Source organism: Streptopelia decaocto (assembly GCF_964273445.1).
Source record: "Streptopelia decaocto genome assembly, chromosome: 3".
NCBI classification, from domain to species: domain Eukaryota; kingdom Metazoa; phylum Chordata; class Aves; order Columbiformes; family Columbidae; genus Streptopelia; species Streptopelia decaocto.
This window is the reverse complement of record NC_138656.1, coordinates 6175975-6191805: the sequence shown is the minus strand read 5'-3', so window position 1 is coordinate 6191805 and position 15831 is coordinate 6175975. Positions and strand designations below refer to the sequence as shown.

The 15831-nt window shown below is 38.0% G+C and overlaps 1 protein-coding gene across 2 annotated transcripts in view; it reads right to left on the bottom strand.

Moving 5' to 3' along the window:
- Positions 1–15831, bottom strand: part of SPTLC3 (serine palmitoyltransferase long chain base subunit 3) — a 79124-nt gene that overhangs the window by 37114 nt on the left and 26179 nt on the right. The window contains exons 2-5 of one of the 2 annotated variants that reach the window (XM_082048637.1): positions 14033–14224; positions 12593–12747; positions 11513–11661; positions 1599–1723 (exon numbers count right to left, since the gene is read on the bottom strand). In XM_082048637.1, coding sequence (XP_081904763.1) covers positions 1599–1723; positions 11513–11661; positions 12593–12747; positions 14033–14224 — 621 coding nt within the window. The remainder of the gene's footprint in view (positions 1–1598; positions 1724–11512; positions 11662–12592; positions 12748–14032; positions 14225–15831) is intronic. The other variant, XM_082048638.1, reaches the window with a different exon arrangement.

Below are 15831 nucleotides of genomic sequence, written 5' to 3'. Positions count from 1 at the left end.
ATTAATTAACTCAGGTGAAAACTAATTTTCTTTTTAGAAACTAAACCAGAAATGCAGGAGAAATAAAATAACTTTGGATAGCGTATTAACAGGAACCAGGATTCAGAGTTGAAATTCAAGCTGAAACCATTATTTAGCTCTGTTTTCTACCACATGTCTTGTGTTACGGTTTCATTACCAAAAGAGCAATGCAAATTGAGTAAATATTTTGGAAACACAGATTATGTCTCGATTGAGAGACACTCACACAAACCTGTCTGAAGACTGCTATACAGAAGTAACAGTAAGAACATATGCATCCTGACAAGAAAATGCAGCTGCTAGGCTTAATTATAGAGAAAAATTTAGGAATAAATATCCCCGACATAGAACAATTACATAACATATACAATACTACACAATCTTAATATATACTAAATTGTTAAAATTATATCCTATATAACACATACAGTAATATCTTCATTTGTGCCACTTACATCTAAACATCCCAGCTCTGATAGGAGCTTGAGTGTCCACATGAAGCCAACTAAGTGAGGGAAAATTATTTTATATCTAAGCATGAGACAAGTATCTTATGCTGTCATATATGTCTGCAATTTCATAAATTTACCTTTATTAATTCTCTGTATCTGTTCCCTTTGAAATTGCTGGACAACTTCTCCAGCACCGTTGCAGATTGAAGTTCAGGTTCTGGGCAGCTGAAGCAATTCTCCCTGCCCAACCCTTGTGTACATGTATTTTAGGAATCTCTTGCAAAAGCTGGATTCATCTTCAATAGCGAGTGAAGAAGCGACTTCACCTCTAGGCCGGTGCTTTAGAAGAAATCTTGATCATATACCACACAGCGAGTTCATTCCATCTCCACCAAGAGGGAGATAACTTTTCACACTTGCATGACACACTTCATACTGTTTCACACTTGCATGAACTAAAGAGGCGTCACCCACTTTCCCAGCTAGCAGCACAGTGTATCTGCTTGTTATGTCAGCGGTTGTGATTGACAGGACGTTGGTTGTTCATGCTTTCTTGTTAGGTATCCCGAACTGGAGATGAAGTCCCTTCAACACCACATAAGAACCCAACTTTTGTCATATGCTCACAACTTTAGACTTGCATTTGCTGCCAGCTTTCTTTGCAGGGCTGACTGGAGATCTGTTCACCAGGAATGCTAAACACTGTGCTTGTTCTTTTATGAAAGTGTTGTAAGAAATATCCTAATCATTGCCTTTCACCACAGGCAGCTGGGCAATGTCTCTGCAAATAGCCCAAATACTTGATCCCACAACACCTGAGACGTGGGATGCAACATTTGCTTACTTTTTAAAGAGAAGCAACATCGGTAAGAGATCTAAACAACCATATCACTCATCCTTAAAGAGATGTTAGGTATGTGTGATAGCAACACCCAGAGCTAGAAAAAATGGTGAAGGAGCATATTTAAGGTCACAAGGTCATCAGCCTTATGAATCACGCATTCCTGATATCAAGCTTCGTTCCTTGATCAAGCCTTTCCACTTAATAAATGCCCAGAATACTGCAACAGTTGTTAAAACAATTAGTAAACAATTGTCTTATGTGTTCCTTCCTTAAGTACTCACCTTCCCAACAAGGGCTGGAATATTCATCGAGTTAGTTGCAAAGCCCATGCCAAACACCATAGCATCTTCCACACCAAGGAACTTGGCCACAAGTTTCTCTATTTCTACATGTTTGTCTAGGGTACCTGCAGAAATAAGCACAGGGAATATTAAATTTCATTAAACTGTGGCAACTGTTGATACTAAGGACATCAAACATACATAAGAACAGGCTAGAAGTGTGTCATCAAGCCACATGACATTAAGTTCTAAAGAAGGCTTTTCCATTTGTATCTTGTGCATGTGGGATAATGCAAGACAAAGCAAGGACGTGAGTGAGCTGTAACTAATGCTAACAAATACCGTTGCTGTTAAGGTAGCAAAGCAGTTGCTTTGTGAAAAACTTTCATTTTTCCATAACAGCAACTTTTGACATAGTTTATTCTGAAGAGTAGTTTTTTTTCCACACTGCCCCCCTCTGCTGGCCCCACAATAAGGACAAAAATACCTCAGTTTTATAGGAAATGTGGGACAAACATTCAGGCATTCTTGAGTTCTCTCTAGATGTGAAAGTAAAAACCGAAGACAACAAAATTCTTCCATTTTTTCTTGGGTACCTATGTACAAATTCCTTAATTATGATTTTATAGGGATAGACATATAAGAGTGTTCTCCAACTTTTTCTACTTTGGAAGGTAAAAGCTCTTCCACTCTCCATAACTGACGATAAATCTCCTCTTTCCTCCTTCTCAATAGTCAAACATAAGGCAACGCTAGAGAGCCTGTTTTATCGCACGTTACTTATCTAATATTAGTGTCTCCAAACAAATAAGGTGCTCCAGCTACTCAACAAAGGCAATATCTTTCCCAGCCAACTCGCAATGGAGGATGACAAAATACAAAAGGCAACAAATGACAGAGTGGTGTTAAGAGATTGAGATAACAAATAACTTTGAACAGTAATGAATCATCTCAACTTGCCGGCTCTCTAGTCTTTGGTTGCCTGGCTGTGCATTGCAGGTACCAAAGCAGAAGGAACTCTTACAGGATGATCTGTGGGGAAGAAAAGAGAATGGCCTGTGGATTCTGACAAAATTTGCCCTATGAATAAGGTTGAAAGCAGGGAACAGAAGAAAAAAATATAGGTAAGTGAATGTCTCACCTCACTTGCACTGTACAAATTGATGTCACAAAAATATAGGCAAAGTGAATTACAACTGATGGGAATAAGAAACCTTTGTTCACTGGGATGGACAAAGGGCAGATGAATGGAGGAAAGCAGAAAGTTGGCTAGAGTGTCTCAACAAGAATTCTGAGTCAGGAAGATAATCTTACCTTTATCATGGAGGACAGATCATTAAAAAAAAATCAGCTAAAAATGGCAGAAGTACAGCTTCAGCAACAGCACTAACTCAGCTGGTTGCAGTGAGGTAGTGTTTAATTTTTTTTTTCTCATTAAATATCAAAAGTAAGAATGGCATTCACTCAGAAACAGAATGTGAAAAATATCACACAGACAGGTAACAATCCAAGAGCCAGAGAGATAAGGAGAAAGGATGACGTGGCTTCTAGAAAAACCTGGATTACATGGACAGTAAAGAACAGCAGTGCTGTGATTTTGCACAGAGCCTGCGTGGGTTCTGCGAGACCTGAGCCAGCTCTGGCAGAGCTTCGAGAGTGTCTCTGCATTCATTGTATCACATCGGATGTACATCGAGCTGGGTTGTCTCTGCCTGTGTGCTCTGATAGATTAGGTGACATGATGCAGAATATTTGGCTCTGCAGAACCTCCAGTAGATGTGAGCTGACTCTGCATAAAGCTCTTTGAGGATGGCTACTTCTTGCATTTGTAGATCCTGAGATACATAAGAGTACATGCTGGCTTTGCCACTGCTCAGTAGCCAAGGTCCATGAAATACAAAACCACAGTGTTTCAGAGTTGGGCTGCTCACTAGAGATGTATGAGAGAATCTGTCTCAACTTGTAAGTCCAGTAGGTCTCAGGGTGTATTTCTATGGTTAGTCCTAAATCTTTTTGCATTTTGGACCCAGTTAGTCTTCAACCTGGTTAGAGCACTCATTGACAACCGAGGGTTCCAGCACAGTCAGCTGCCCTAGTGTTACTTGCAGATGTTATTTTGTCGCTTGATGGCTATCAGCACACAAAGAGAAGATGATATCTTAAATGGAAGCTTGAAGCCAACCACAATATGGTCACAGCTTGGATTTAAGGAGGTTTGTGAAAGCATGAGAAACAAGCAGCATGTGCTTTGCAATGCAGGCATTTTAAGGCATGAGAAAATTGTCCCTGACTCTTCCAGAGGTAAATCTAACACTGCTAGGGTGGAGTTAAATTGCTTTTTGGGCTTGCATCATATATTTTCTGTTTTTACAAACAAGAAAAGCCTGACTCACTACAAATTATTCTGTTCAAGCATCTATTAGAGGAACCAGAAAGGAACAGCACATTTTGGATGTATTTTTATTGATTTTTGTGATGGTGAAGAATGAGACATTCTGAAAGTGACCAATTAGTACTTACTATTTATTAATTCTAACAGTGAATGCAGATGATATTGTATATTGATTTCACCTACAAATTCTGGAATACATATTGGAATAAACAGAGGTTGAATTTGCAAAACCAAAACCTCACTGACAAGGATTTACAAAATGAGCCCTAGTTTTGAATTACTTTAATTATAATGGTAATATTGTAGATGGTAGGTGAGATGGTGTAGAAGGAATACAACACAAATGAATACCGACAGTGTGAGGTTCATGACAAGAATATACATTGGTTAGAGCTGATAAAGCATACCAGCTTGCATTTTCCCAGGTTTAAAGTAAAAGGGATATTTATTGAAAAAAATGTGCAATTATTTAATCATATCTGAAGATTTCTCCAGTATGGGTCAGCCCTTGAACACCATATGAATGGCACCAATGATATCGCTTCTCTCCACTGGAAGAAACAAGGGGTCAGATATGCTCTGCTCAAATTAGACTTTGCCACCAGTGTTCCCAGCTGGTGACAGGAACCACCCCAATGAGCATAAACAGCACTGCCAGACAGATGCTAATTTGATCCAAAGGAACTGCCACTGCCAAAAGCTGCTACGTCTCAAGTTACATTAGAAAGGCAGTGATTATGCTGGTCTTCACTAAACACAACCTTAGCAGTGTCAACTCAGGTTATCATGGCCCTTCAAATGTCTTGTATTGTGCTGGATTCAGACTAGCATCACAATCTGGTGAATGAAAAGTGATACAGATAGATATATTCTTTATTAATACATTGTATACACAGATACCTTCTATAATTGTTCTATATATAGGCATTAGAATTTTTCCCATACTCTACTCCTCTGATTTTTATGCTGACTACAGCTTAGTTTGACCTAAGAAATGAGGATACAACCAAATAATGTGTGCCATCTTAGTGGGAAAGACTTAAGACAAAAAGGAAAAGAGAAAGCTACCTGCACCTTCAAGAGAAAAAAACTGAATACTTGCTTCTGAAAGTTATTACTCCCTGCTGAACAGTTGTATGCAATAGAGTGCAGAAGGTGTTACTGTGTTTCAAGATTATATAGGTCTTATGGAAAGTAAAATCTAAGATCTTATCTTAAGTGGACTTTCACAATGTTATCCACCTCCACAAATTCCCATGCTTTTCAAAGCAAATCCCCTTCTTTTCAAAATCTGATGACCCAGTTCCCTCCATTAACTTGTCACTGCACTCCGGGGCCAGAGAAAACGACATATGCTGTGTTTTGGCAGGTTTTCGTGCGCTTACCCGTCCTTGGCTTGAAAGTCACTGTTAGTCTACCAGATACATGAAGCTTGAAAATGCACTTCCCATGATCCCCACAGTTCATTGTTTAGTTTTGACACTTTCGGTTTGGACAAGGTGGTTTATGCCACTAGTTAATCTGCCCAAGGTTCTTTCAGGTTCTTATGTACTAATGACGTGTACCAGTTAAACTGCCAATGCTGGTGACAGTATCCTTTAATATGATTTTTTGTTTGGAATTCTGAGACCCAAAAAAGACAAGAAAATACCTGCTTGCTTCATGTCAATCGAAAGCTGCAGGAGTAAACTGATAGAAGCAACAAGTCATTGAAAGAAAAAGAACAGAGTCCGATAAAAGCCACTTCCACATAGGAACAGCCACTGGGAATCCTACGGATCGCTGAAGTGACTCAGCAAGGTGAATCAGAACTATTGCTCCAGTAAATGACAGTTTGTCAGAGGTATCCTTAGAAGGGCGGGGAACAGAGGAAAACACCTAAACTTCCCTGCAACATTTGAAACGTAAGGTCGCAAACTCACTCTGGTAAGATTTTTGTCAGAGATTAAAGTTTAATATTACTCAAATACATACAACACTTTGACAAAGGCAAGATTGGATGAGTTGTGCAAAGCATACTTTTGCAATGGTGAAAAACCAGGAACAAACTTGACTCTGATCAGAAGCTGGATCAGTTATTTATGAGAGGGTCGGCACAAAAAGGAAAATGATACTAGTAGGAGATGATAAGGAAAATTCCTTTTGTGAACTGTTTCCTAATTTATACCATACCCTATCAGAGAGTAGCCAAGATTATGAAATATATATATACAATCTAATTCCCATTTATGTGGCTGTATTTCTCCTTAAGCTCCTACTTGGAAACCGTGCATTATGGAAACTCTGGTTTTTGTAACTCTTTCTCCTAACTGAAAAATGGACCATTTATCTCTGTGTTTGTACAGTACTGAGTTTAAAATGAGCCCCGGCCCTAATTAAATGTTCAAAGTGGTAGAAAAGAACGAACTGCCAAATAACTATTTTTACCTTCTTGAAATGCTGCTAGAAATTCACATTAGGCCTCAAAACCTAATGGAAAGAAGTGAAAGGGATGAAGCTACTGCTGCAGTTTAAATGTTGGCACAGGTTTTCAGAGCTGCTTTTTAGAAATCGTTTCACAATCAAAAATAAAAAATCTTCAGAGAAAAAGCCCTACAACAGTGCAAGCTAGGCGTTAAAAGGTAATCTCCTAACCATGCCCTCCAGAATGAATCACCCTGCAAGTGTTCTGTGCAGGCTCCATCTTGTCTTTTGGTCCAAGGCATAATCACAGGAGAAGGATTTCAAAAGGCAGGAATCCTGCTTGGCTGCTTAAATAGCACTAATGATACATTTGCTCCTGTTACTCATGTATATCATCTCCATAGGAATAATGGGGAGTTAGATAAATAAGAGCATAGGACAACCCCGTCACCACCCTGGCGCTAAGCCTAGAAGCATTGTTCAGGGCTTGATAACCTGCCTTGTATCAGAAAAAAATGCAACATTACTGATTTTATTATCACCAGCAAGTAGGAAACAGTGTTAAATAATCATCTGCATATTTCTCCCTTAATAATTTTAAGCTACATTGCTTAGAAATGACTGACTTTAAACATGCCAGACAAAAGGCTTGTGAGCTTGCCTCCAACAGCAGCCAGCTCCTGCTCTAACCATTAAAATACATTGATTTGCATGGGGAAAAAAGGCTTTCACATGCAAGTTGTCATTCTTTTCAGTATATAGAGGGAATACATCCTATTTCAAATTAATTTAGATTCATATTTGTTAGCATTAAGATTAAAAAGAACACTTTTGAGAGGATGCCTACCATCTGCAAACAACCACTTTCACACATTCACCCCAACTACTGCTCTTTGATGCCCCAAGCATATGTGCAACTCTTTCTTGTTGATCTCTTAAGTGCCTTGCCCTAATGTATTTTTAATCTTAGTGTCCTCAGAAACACTGAAAACAGCCAGGTAACTGCTTCGTTAGTTCCTTATATGCTATCTCTATCATAGACACTGCTCAACATTATAAAAGTACAAATATGTGCAGCTTCCTGATTCAAGTCAAATGTGTACGATGATTTGCTAGTCCACAGGTCCAGTATTAGTGATTGTACAGCAATGGCCATAGGCATATAAATAATAATATAAATTAATACTAAACAACTAATTACATAAGATAATGCTAAACAACTAGTATTAGATGTACAGTGCCATAAAAAAGACCCTTTGCCCATAATCCTTTTATCTGATAGTGATCTTGTATCAATGTCTGGGGAAGAAGGAAAGCAGGACAAAGATATATATAGTAGTATCCCAGCTTATAACTCATTTCAGCATAAGAATCAGATTCATCCTGAATCAGATACTAATTTTGGGATTTCTAGTAACAACCAATGGTCTCTCCTCTGTATGTGGCCTGTGTCCCCTAGAATGCAAGGGAGTGTAAAGTTTTAGCATCTGATACCTTCTTTGCCATGAGTTCCTTGGGTCTGGCAGGCTCCAGAGTGATGAGCTGCCTCCTGTTTTTAGACAGAAACCTTCTACCAACTCCATACAATACCCTGTAGATCTTGTAGCAGAACAAACAGTGAACAGCCAATCCCGACCACTTTTTTATGCCACACACAATTTTGAAGATTTTTTGAAGATTTCCCCCTTTAGGATCTTTTTGAGCCAGACAACAGGCATTTCTGACAGCTGCAGACAGCCAGCTCAATAATTCTTCACCCAGAAGCTGTTTGAGGCCTTTGATGCTTCTCGTTGCCTTTCTCTGACACTTCCCAGTTCTGCTGAATGTTTTTGACCAGAAGTGCATGGAGTACTCAAGTTGACAGCAACCCACAGCTTTATGCAGCAGCATACTGAGGTTCTATGCTTGGCTTTCTGTTCACTTCCTCGTAATTTCTAGTATTTGATTTGCTTTCTGACCACTGACCAATAAGCTAATGCTCTCACAGAGCATTATAAGCCCAAGACCTTGCTCCTAAGGGATAATAGTTACCTTGATCTTAAAAAAAAGGAAAATATTTTTCTTTCAGATTGAAAGTCCCACAAAAGCCTCAGGAATGTGTCTTAAATTACACTGTTAGGCTAAGAAAGTCATTTATTATTATTATAATTTTAAAAGAGCATGGAATTGAAAAGAGTGAAAAGCCTTAATTTATTTCATGCTGGACAAATCTAGGAAGACCAGCACTGTATTTATCAGTTTCCTATGCTTCTGTGCTTCAACAGGGATGTCTGTTTAAATGGCATGTGTATTACTGTTTTAAAGAAAGCATGAGCAAGGCTTCACGGTTCTCACTGAAGTTAATTTCTGAACTATGATTACACACAGTCTTAAGTTACTTTTCTTTGAGTGTAGAATAACTGCTTTATATTCAGCAAGGTTTAGCTTCACTAAGTTTGCTTAATTAAACTGAGTCTTGTAAATATATGAACAACCATGTTAAAACATCTAGATTAACTTATTCTTATACCTGCAACAACATTCTGATATGACAGCATTTTATACCCACTCTGCTGCACAGTTATAAGAGGAGGAGTTGAGGCAGAAGACTACAAAGGACAGTTTTAATGTCATGTATTCTTTCAAACACCAGTTGCACTAACTTTATTTGTTTCTTCTTTGTTTTCCCCTCTGAAATCTTCTCAAAATACTGGAATGATCTTTCTCAAAACCAGAGACCAACGAATGCTTTGAGAGAGATCTTGGTAAAACCTCGACCATGTCAGACACTTGAATGCACATAAGCAAAAGAGTACTTTCAAAGTCAATTAGCTTGAAATTATAAATGTTTTCAAGTGCTGTCTTGCCTTAGGACCCCACAGGTAACTTATAGCCTTGGTTCCTACAGCTCACTGCATTTTTACTTCAAACCACTTTAGCTCAGCCAGGCAATAACAAAATAAAGTTTTGAAATGTCATCTGCCCAGGAATAAAACAATTCTGTTCTGTTTTTCTAAGATGAAGATGGCAAATGATAATTTTAAAAGGTAAGACCTTACTTACAGACCCTTCCCTACCTCTCTCTTGAAAGTATAGGTGTATATATATTTGACTCAGAATTTTTCAGATTTGCCCAACTGTGAAACAGAATAGAACTGAACCAGCACAAGCGGGGACAGGGAAAAGAAAATAAGGTATTCCACACTACTGATAAGAAGCTATTTTCATTAGGTTGTTTATACAGATCTTGGCAGCATTCAGGCTTCAACAGAGCCAGGGCCAATGAAGCAACCAGGACTGCTCTGTGGAGCAACCTCTCTCTCCCCGAAGCACACGAGCACAGGCTCTCTGTTATAATAGCTGCCCAGGACAAAATGCTCTGACTGCTCATCTACACCTAAGCCAGGTCTTAACATCCTACTTCCCTGTTTTAATAAGTCTTGATGTCCAAGCTGCCCTCTGAAATTCCCTCCCTAAAAGACTGGCATTGGCAAGACTTAGAATCATAGAATCATTTTAGTTCAAAAAGACATTTAAGATCATTGAGTCCAACTGTTAACCCAGCACTGCCAGGTCCAGCTCCAAACCATGATCCTAAGAACCCCATCTACACCTCTTGACTTATACAATACTCTTTTTTTGTAGCCCATTCTTACATTGTGAAGTCTGAATGAAGTACATGGGACTATTTGTTGTGAAAGCAATTAGAATGAATCTAAACCCGAGTACTGCACAGGAGTTCAGATGAAGAGAAGGCCCTAGAAATCTCTATACCTTGGTTCTCAAAACAGACTAGATTAAGGTAACTAGTAAGATTTTTAAGATTTGAAGACAGAATCAATCTTTTCATAAGGTGCTTTTTGGAGAATAAGTCAAAGTTATGCAAGTCTTCCATAAAAAGAATTCTGCAAAAGATAAATAATCTGAAACACCAGGCATATTCTTTGATGTACTGAAAACAACTTGAAATGCCCTCTGACAAAATAGAATCTAAGAGAAAAAGAAAGAGAGAAGTGTTCCTTCAGTACCTTAGATGACTAGTAATGGTGACCACTTTCAAGCATGCAATTCAAACAATATATTGCAGTCACCAGATGGGGCACCTACAAAAGGAAAGTAGGGTCAATCTGTAAACCCCCTCTGAGTGGTGTCGCTGACACATTTATTATTGGCAAATCAAACCATGAGGACAAGATAAAAAAGCAGGTGGCGGGGTTTGGATTATTTTTTATCTGGAAACGAGACTTTAAATTAAAACCACCAAATGAAATATTTTTCCCCACAAGATTTCTAGAGGAAAGGAGTTTGCTTTAAGAGATGCAAGATGAAAAATTTTCAGGTTCCTAGATTGGGGGGGGGGGGGGGGGGGGGGGGGAACCCAAAACTATACAAGTCTTCTCCATTCTGAGAAGCCTACCTTTATTTTTTGTCTTTTGATATCTCCCAAGAAAGTTAAAGCCTGAAGAGAAACCTCCCCTTGCATTCCTGTGGTTCAGAATTGTTTTATCTGAAATGCAGGCTGATTGCACCATTAGGAATGCAAGGCATTGTGTGAAAATACACAACTGAAGATAACACTACATGCAGCCTGCAAACCAAAAAAGGCCAACAAATCATAAAGGACATTAACCAAAAAACTCAGATGGAGCCTTAAATTTGTTCCTTAAAGGCACACTAGAAATTTCTATGCTATGCCCATTAACATCTCATAAAACATTACAATATATTCTTAGAACATGGGATTAAAAGAAAAAAATATGTAAAAGCTCATTTTACTAATCAGAACACTCTGTATGTGGTAACTGATATAAATCCGTGATGCAATTAAATTTGCCCTAAGTCAGTTCTTGAAGTCTCAATGTTTATTTTACTGCTTTTAAAAAATAAGCCTCTTAATTCCACCATTACAAATTCCAGGCTACATTTGGTTTTGCTTTTCCAAAAATCGATAACATTTTTCCTTTAAAACAAAATCCTTACATGATACTGAATAAAAAACAGCATCACTTTTAATAGTGAAACAAGTATTAATAATTGTTGATGTAACTAAAATTCTCTAAGTATCCAATTCCTTCAGGATATCTGTAAGAAAAAGCATTTAGTTACAGAAACTTTGGTGGCCATCCAGCTGTTTACTCACCCATTTCCTGCCTGGTACTGCAGACTCCTGTCCCGTATTTTTGTAACTCTATGGTCACAGTTTTCAAAGCATTAACATCCGTTTCTGCAAAGCCGAGGTAGTTATAAGAACCCATATTGATTACATTCTTGATAGTCCTTCCTGTAAACCTATAATTAAAGCAAATTTTAAAAGAATAGTGCAATTTTCCCTCCAACCCCAAACAAAAAGAAAAGAAAAAATTCTCCCCCCAATTTTCGTTCCACTGTCAAATTCTTATTTGGGAATTCACAGTCCTCATACTTTAGTGTCCTAACAGTCTTTCCAGACTTTCTATTTTCCTGACTAAATACTGCATCCTGCTCAGAATCTCTTCCAGATCCCAAGCTGCAGATGGCAATATAGTGGTATTAGGTGCAACGGTGATTTTATGAATGGAAATAAACAAATCTGGGACTTCATACAGGGAACAACTTATAGACACTATTTTTTCAAGTGAATTGTCAACAGCTTCCATAAAGTCATGAGAGTTCATACACACACAGAAATTAAACATGAGGAAAACTGGGTGGGAAACAGTATGATAGATTCTGAAAGAGCTGAAATAAAGACAACCTGCACATCGTCTATTTGGTGAATTCCCATATCTATTTAACTCAGCAATAGCTGCAATACACTGAAATCTTCAAGCTGCAAACTGCTTAAAACTCACTGCCAAAGACTCACTATGTAAGCAAAGTCTGCATTTATGCAATGCAAGAAATTACGGTCTTAATCCTAATCAAGGGATACAACATATTTCATTGTAATATCGTGACTAAAGGTCTGTTATTACAAATGAAGCATAAGCAGTCTTCCTTGTGCTGACACAGTCAAATAACACCCATTTGTGATAGAGTTCAGTCCCTTCCGTACTGCATTTCCAAACAATGTGCAGAAGAAAGGGGACAGATGGCCTGCACAGTAGTGATTTCAGAAAAAAATATGCTTATATCAGTCAAAGATCTAGGTATGAGGGGCTAGATGCATCTTTCTGTGCTTTGCAGATGTATCAGGAGTATTGTTGAGAAGCTGACAGCTGCAGATTGTGAGCTGACTCACCTAAATGTCCAGTTGTAATCATCTGTGACACGTTCCATGAGGTCAAACTGTGGCCCTGGGACACTGCAAATTGGACGATTCCAGTTATCCCGTATTCTCATATAGAGGTTTCTGGTGTAAAAGTTCTCAAAATCTTGATAAAGTGGCACAAAATCCTGGTTTGGAAACATGCACAGGGTTATGTTGCTAGGAAAATGTCTGCTTCTGTACCCAAGTCATTCCCATTAAAAAGGAAAAACTGAGTCGTTAGTAAACAGAATTACAACAGCCACATATTCCCATGTCAGGAACAATGACAATCAGCAAATATCTTACTTTAATTCCCAGTGTTGGCTTTTTTTTTAATGGTTAACAAATTGGCCTAATTCTCCAGTCCAATATTTGAAAAGTTGGAAATAGAAGAACTGATGATTCTTTCAATTAGAGAACTCAAATGCTTCAAATTAAGCATTTTGGTATGTGTGGAACAGATTGCAAAACTAGGATAAACAACTCATTATATTTCATGAAATGCTGGATATATTAAAGCTTGTCCAATGTAATCGACCTGGGCATTATTGGCCAAGACTGGACATGCAAAAAGCCAATTAAGACAACTAGATTGGTTGACAATTAATTTCTATTTATGGATTTCACTAGGAAATTAAATTAAAATAAAGGTATAGGATCTAAACAAAGTTTTATATGAAACAGCAATGTAGCCATAAAGACTGCAACATAATATTTCATTTAGTAGTACATGCATCTTTGAAAAGCTAAAATAGGAAACAATTTCGGGAATTTTTTTTGTAAAAGGAACAGTAAAACCATTCGCATTTTTCCCTCATTATGCCCGGTGTCATTGTAAATGATGGTTCAAACTGCACAGAGGACAAGGAGCAACAGAAAAAATCTGAGCAAAGATAGAAGGCAATTGAGCTTCCCGAGGTGCAAGTTTCACTTAGAACGGCAGGGGATGAAAACAAATTCTAAGTCAGGACTCGCAAGAATTCAGGCTCCGTTCACTTTGTGCTGGGACCATCAGTTCAGCAAACATAGGTCAACAATTAGGAAGGTGTTAGCACTGCCTGTCACTATGAAGGACAAAGGCAGACGGGACAAACAAAAATCAGGGTTTCAGAGATTTGGAGAGATGATATATTTAATAAGGCATTTCTGTGGATTGACCTAATACACTGAGATTCCATTTTGCTGAGAGTATTCTGACACTCTTAGAACAAGGTAAACATCTCACAGTGAAAATTAGGAATTTACATATATATAGGTATATATTCATACATATGTGTTTATACTGCAGAGCATGTAATTCCTCTCAGTCTTATGCAACGTTCTGCTCTAAGATGAAATTTGTCTGCCTTGTTACTTTGGTAGGTTACTGTACATAACTTGCAAGCAGGGGGAAATTCAACTGTGGATTCATGATGTCTTTTTCATACATACTTTTTGTTGTTCTCTCTCTGTGGCAACGTTACGTTTTTCTAGTCCCCAGGCTCTCATAAAATCTCGCAGGTAGCCAAATACTGTTCCCACTCCAAAACCCAGGAAAGTAAGAACGGCAACATACATTGGTGCCTGTTCAAAGTGCTCAATAAATGTTTTTTTGTAGAGAGTTCCATTTGATACGCCATTCTTCTGAAAATATAGAAGAGAAACTTGTGATTAATACATTTCATTCATCAAAACTCAGGCCTTAGTCCTCAATGCAAATATTTTTCTCTGATATGCCACAAATTAGGAGACATTTAGACCTCACACTGTATCAGCTGATGCAACCTACACCTTTTAACATTGCAGTTACTACTGACCAATACAAATATCTTCCATTTTCTCTCCTCTCCACCAGTGTCCTCAATTGCAGGAGTCTCCAACACCACGCCCCTTGTCTATTTTGAAACATGTGAAACTTATGAAAGATTGGCAATATATTATTGTGTAATTGGACAATTATTTCAAAGGTGATTAAAAGGAAACCACAATACGTTGTTCTTGCAAGACAGAGCTATAAAAAGGGAAGGGCAGCATTAAAAACTCACCTACACGGTGCCTGACTCTGCTTCTGGAAGCCTTGTGTAACCCATTGCAGCAACTAACCCATATACAACAAATCCTGTCTAAAATAGGGCACCCTTACCGTGACGTTCTGCAGATTTTCCACATTTGTAAGGGTACTTAAAAAAATAAAATAAACAAAAAAAAAGAGAGAGAAAAAAAGGAGAGACACATAAGGCCCCTGATTGTTGGAATTAGTTAGGTTAGGATATGGTTGTACTCAATGATCCTGAGGGTCTCTTCCAACTGAAATGATTCTATGAATTAGTGACCCAATTATGAGCAAATTCTAGAAATTTACAACCATGTGTGGACAAAATATTTGGTTTCGAAAATACTCTAAAATTTCCATTTTCAAATTAAAGAAGTGAAGTTTCGCAGTCCCAATCTTTTCAAACCAAATTATATTCAGTAGGCTTATCAGATTTTTCTTTGGAAGAGAGGTAACTCCCTCATTTCTGCAAAATATGATGGCATTTACAGTTACTGTCTAGTAACAGCCAATCTACCAATTCAAAAATAACAAAATATAATGCAGAAAAAAAAACCAAAACCAAACCAGTGCCCTTTAAAAAAAGGAAAAAGAAAAAGGACATGACACAAAATGTTTGAGCATATTATAAGGCAAGACCACCAACAGATGAAGAAACACCACTAATACATTGCTGCCTGTGGGCTGGATGTACTAAAAAATGTAGATTTTACATTTAGGTAATGCAGCAAGCTGAATTAGAATAATCATATTGAGAACAACTGCAAATTCTTGTCAGATCTAGAGTATTATTCATCTTCATACTGCATTAAAATGCCTTTACCCTCAAAAGATTTTAATTTCAGTAGTAACTTGCTGTTCAACTTCAGATTCACAATGCTTTCTTGGGAGAAAGCTGGCGGGGGGAAATTGTTGGGCACAAGGTAGAATATAAAGATTTTGGAGGAAACCTCAAAAGGAAAAAAAAAGAGGCTGGTGGAGCTGAAGAGAAACACATTCAGAGTTTGGAAAGGCTTCTTGTCCTGGGAGAAGAAGGAACGCAGGGCTGGCTCACACCATCTGAGGACAGACCTTTGAAGCAATGCTACACATGCATTCCTACCTCCAGCTAATTGCTCTTTTAGGGCAACCTATTGACCATGAAAAACATTGTACAAAGATGAGTTAAATATTAAGTCACATTTCACATGAGCCACAA